The sequence below is a fragment of the Triticum dicoccoides genome, chromosome 2B, assembly GCF_002162155.2.
Source record: "Triticum dicoccoides isolate Atlit2015 ecotype Zavitan chromosome 2B, WEW_v2.0, whole genome shotgun sequence".
Lineage (NCBI taxonomy): Eukaryota > Viridiplantae > Streptophyta > Magnoliopsida > Poales > Poaceae > Triticum > Triticum dicoccoides.
This window is the reverse complement of record NC_041383.1, coordinates 573605590-573610194: the sequence shown is the minus strand read 5'-3', so window position 1 is coordinate 573610194 and position 4605 is coordinate 573605590. Positions and strand designations below refer to the sequence as shown.

The 4605-nt window shown below is 44.1% G+C and overlaps 1 protein-coding gene across 7 annotated transcripts; it reads right to left on the bottom strand.

Moving 5' to 3' along the window:
- Positions 1 to 1128: 1128 nt before the first annotated feature.
- Positions 1129 to 4318, bottom strand: LOC119364949. Of its 7 annotated transcripts, none has more exons than XR_005175235.1 (5): positions 3912 to 4312; positions 3680 to 3807; positions 3177 to 3241; positions 2848 to 2973; positions 1129 to 1381 (listed from the first exon to the last, which is right to left on the bottom strand). XR_005175235.1 is itself a non-coding variant. In XM_037630526.1 (5 exons), the coding sequence occupies exons 1-4, from the start codon at positions 4230 to 4232 to the stop codon at positions 2903 to 2905; spliced, it is 585 nt and encodes a 194-aa protein (XP_037486423.1). In that variant the 5' UTR covers positions 4233 to 4313; the 3' UTR covers positions 1129 to 1381; positions 2879 to 2902. The 7 variants fall into 7 exon arrangements, 4 of the variants coding, with proteins under 4 accessions (XP_037486423.1, XP_037486424.1, XP_037486421.1 ...); XM_037630526.1 differs by having other exon boundaries at positions 2879 to 2973; positions 3912 to 4313; XR_005175233.1 differs by having other exon boundaries at positions 3680 to 4316.
- Between the last annotated feature and the right edge of the window lie 287 nt (positions 4319 to 4605).

Here is a 4605-nt window from a genome sequence, read left to right as displayed (position 1 = left end):
TTAAGAAGAAGACGGGCGCGGATGGTAATGTTACCATCTATAAAGCTCGACTTGTCGCTAAGGGTTATCGGCAAGTTCAAGGGGTTGACTACGATGAGACTTTCTCTCCCATAGCGAAGCTGAAGTCCGTCCGAATCATGTTAGCAATTGCCGCATACTATGATTATGAAATATGGCAGATGGACGTCAAAACGGCATTCCTTAATGGCTATCTTAAGGAAGAACTGTATATGATGCAGCCGGAAGGTTTTGTCGATCCTAAGAATGCTAACAAGGTATGCAAGCTCCAGCGATCCATTTATGGGCTGGTGCAAGCATCTCGGAGTTGGAGCATTCGCTTTGATGAGATGATCAAAGCGTTTGGGTTTATGCAGACTTATGGAGAAGCCTGTGTTTACAAGAAAGTGAGTGGGAGCTCTGTAGCATTTCTCATATTATATGTAGATGACATACTTTTGATGGGATATGATATAGAACTTTTGGACAGCATTAAGGCCTACTTGAATAAGTGTTTTTCAATGAAGGACCTTGGAGAAGCTGCTTACATATTAGGCATCAAGATCTATAGGGATAGATCGAGACACCTCATAGGTCTTTCACAAAGCACATACCTTGATAAGATATTGAAGAAGTTCAATATGGATCAGTCCAAGAAAGGGTTCTTGCCTGTATTGCAAGGTGAGATTGAGCTCGGCTCAATGCCCGACCACGACAGAAGATAAAGAAGACATGAGTGTCATCCCCTATGCCTCAGCCATAGGATCTATTATGTATGCCATGCTGTATACCAGACCTGATGTAAACCTTGCCGTAAGTTTGGTAGGAAGGTACCAAAGTAATCCCGGCAAGGAACACTGGAGAACGGTCAAGAATACCCTGAAGTACCTGAAAAGGACAAAGGACATGTTTCTCGTCTATGGAGGTGACGAAGAGCTTGTCGTAAAGGGTTACGTCGACGCTAGCTTCGACACAGATCTGGATGACTCTAAGTCACAAACCGGATACGTGTATATGTTGAATCGTGGAGCAGTAAGCTGGTGCAGTTGCTCTAATTGTATATGGTGATCTGTCTAGCAAAAGGGCCCGTGCGTTGCACCGGGAGAACAAAATCACATGCCCCTAACCCAATCAGAATCAATCTTAGGAATAGTCATGTAATAAGAGTCAATCTGTACACCCACCACAGCTTCTGATCATGGCGTTTTAAACATAGTTGTACACTTAATTCAGAACCCGCAACAACTACCAGGAAGGCAACCAGCTCGTATGAGGTCTTCCACTGTGTTACAGGTGCCAAATTGTCTAAAAGGTTGTCACATCACCACCGATGCCAAATGAAAAAGTTATTACACCGGCTTCACATCATAGGGCACCACCCAGTCTGAAAGAAGGAACCCAGGTTTAGATAAAACGCTATATAAAATCATCACTGGAGCATCTCGAGCGAGTTCTTCGTCCGCCAAAAATTCCCTTTGTTCTCCAAATCAATTCTTTCTATGGCTGAAACCACCACCCCGTCATATTTTTATGTTTACTTTAGCACACATAGTTTAGTAGTACAACATAGAGAAAAACATAAATGTATTTAGAACTGAAAGTAAATATAAGAAGCATGACCATATTGTTGGAGATTATTAATCCAAGTCCTATAGAAAATAGAAGTGTTGAAGCAGTCTATACACAAAGTTGCAAACCCATCCGGATGAAGTAGTCTACAAGTAGTTACGGATTGTAACGAGCTGACGTTAAAACTAAAACCAGAGCAGACACACAATTTCTCTCTCAAAAGAAAAAAAATATCATTATTATAGCCGACTACATGAATTTATAAAAAGAGAAGTGAAAAGAAAATCAAGTTACAGGTGAATAAATTACAACTACAGATTTAACAATACCTGCACTGCGTGTAAGGTCAAATTGATTCAATTGATACTAACATTCAGCATTTCTTATGAAAATGTCTAACGCTTATAGCCCGAAAGCTGAAAAATTCTTTGCAAATTGTTTTATTTTTTGGAGCTTATACATGTATGGGTGGGTGCCTCAGTTCAGGATTTAACTAAGTAAACATCTTAATGTTGAAACTTTTGGTGAAATCTTATCACAAAGAGGAATACTTATGCAAATTTCATCAGTGTAGAGTGCCTTATTGCTGGCCTTTCCACCATGATTGCAAGAATCAATTTGCCACCAAAAAGAAACCCCAGAGACATGTGTATTTAGACGATGCTAATGTGCACTGTACAATGGCAGAATAAAAATCATCTCAAAATTAGGTTCAACAATACATTAATTAGGTTTCTTTTAGGAGCAATTACCTACTCACGTCCATGTTCACAGTAGTGGAAAAAAGGAATATAATTTCTACTAAAGCAAACAACTATGCTTCCTGTACTAACCTTGGGCATTGCTCGAATGTTTTAGCGGCTGCTTGTGTCATTCTTAGTTGCTAAATACAACCAAAAGTGTAGTATTTAGAAGCAACGGCGTAACTTGCAACAAAATAACTATTTGTATAGTAAATGGCCTAGTTCACTAATCAGGTAGAAACTGTTCAGGCAGGTTGTCCTTGAAGTTCTCCATGTCGTGAGCATAACTTCATTGGCTGAAAAAACTGCTGATACACTTAAAATTAACAACCAACACTATGCTAGTATAGTATAAAAAAACAGTAAGTCTATCTGTTTCACACCAATGTTTCTTCCAACGAAGGATCACCCCCATTGCTATACCAAACTGAGGGCCTGAGGCTATTTCCCTTTGCTATACAGAATAACAAAAAAGGCTCTACACCCAAGCATCACACCACACAATCTTCCAAGGATGCTATACAGAATAAAGCACTACCTTACGAACAATTTCAGATGAGGACACTGACCAACAAATATTGCAGTTAAAATTTTCAAGTTGTGATCTCTGGTGCTCCCCGGCTTGGTTGTGATAGTCGTGGAGCACAGCCAGATCCTAGTCCTCCTGTGGACGCGGACGCGCAGATCCGACCATAGGCGAAAGAGGCCATAAACCAAGAGAAACAAATCAATAGTGGCCTAGACCATGCGAGCCCAGCGTCCTCGATCCCAGGAGCCATGGCCTTAGTGGCGACATGGAGATCATGGTCGATGCCCAGCAGAGGAACACAGCTATCAAAGAAGGATAAATAGGAACCTATTTCTCACCTTGGAGGTGTTGCTGCTGCTGCACTGAATTGTTTGAACCTCGCTTTCTGTACCTCCTTGGAAACCTGAAATATGCAGATGTTAGAAAGCTTATAATTTGTATATGATTATTTTAAGAGAAGGGGAAAAGAGTATCAAGAATAGATTCATACTTTTGGCTGTTAGCCATTACAGGCTTGAATATATCTATTTCTGTATGCATGTGCAAACTATCATAAACCAATAATAGTATTATCGTTTAGCTATTCCATGGAACAATTTCTCTGAACATTCTTGCTTCAAAGTTGTCAGAAGTTCTAGCTATGACAAAGACATGTACTAAAAGTTCTCACAAATAACCAAAAATAAAAAGGCATATCAAGACAGGAAGATGTTTGTTTGACCAAATAGTTACCACTCTCTGAACCATATTGCCAAAAATTAGCAGGAACATGGTCGTGAACTCATCCCCAGTGATCTCTCTTTAAACCAAACACTCCCTGACATATGGTCATCCCACTCACCTTCCTGCCACTGAAGAAAACAATCTAGATGCAGAACATCGCGAGAGGTGGGGAATAGCAGGAGCTTGCGAGGGAACCACTCCAAATCGGCCTTGTACACCTTGAACGCGGAGCATCCATGGTTGCTCCTGTAAACGAAGGACGGCGGTGAGATGATAAGAGCTCCGAGAGAGAGAGAGAGAGAGAGAGAGAGAGAGAGGAGCAAGGGGGGAAGGGGAGAGACACAGGAGACCTGGGCGGCTCCGGCGCGACGGCGCGTGCTGTCCTCCCGCGGCCACGCAGCAGTGGTCGTCGGAACCAGCCCCCGCACGGGATCCCTCCGTCTCCCGCGCCCGTCCGCCATCGCCCGGCTCCGGCGAGCTCCGGCCTTCCCTCCGTCTCCCGCGCCCGTCCGCCATCGCCCGGCTCCGGCGAGCTCCGGCCTTCTTCTCTCCGCACCGCTTTTCCTTTGTCCCTTCTTCTCTCCCTCGCCTCCTTGTCTCCCCTCTGCCCAATAGTCGTGGATGCCATGAACCCGCCCGGGAAGCCGCGCTCCGGCCTTCCTCGTCGTCATCGGCGATCCTCGCCACGCCGCCCGCCTCCGGATCCACCTCCCCAGCCCCTACCACGCACAGATCCGGCCCCTGCAAGCTCCAGCCGCTGCCGCCGTTCTGCATCGCGCTGCCGTGCCACCGCGTTGACCCGACCCTAATTAATAACGAATCGTTTTTCACTTATCCATGGACTGCGGGTCAAATACTAAAAAGCACACGGACCTTTATGCAAAAAAGCCACGACGGTGAACCCAAAGATTCAATCCGTGCTTTATTATTACTAGCAAAAGGACCCGTGCGTTGCAACGGGAGAAAAAAACCCAAGAATCAGGCTCTCTTTTCTTCGTGAAAAATTCATTCATGGTCAATGCTAATGTGCGTTTCCAGGCAGGT

Excerpts from the sequence above, each read along its gene's own strand:
- LOC119364949 (XM_037630524.1), bottom strand. The coding sequence starts at position 4,232 with ATGACGACGAGGAAGGCCGGAGCGCGGCTTCCCGGGCGGGTTCATGGC. Across the intron at positions 3,242-3,679 it reads TTTTCTTCAGTGGCAGGAAG|GTTTCCAAGGAGGTACAGAA; the intron begins GTGAGTGGGATG and ends TGCATATTTCAG. Across the intron at positions 1,382-3,176 it reads GCAGCAGCAACACCTCCAAG|ACTGGGTGGTGCCCTATGAT; the intron begins GTGAGAAATAGG and ends TCCTTCTTTCAG.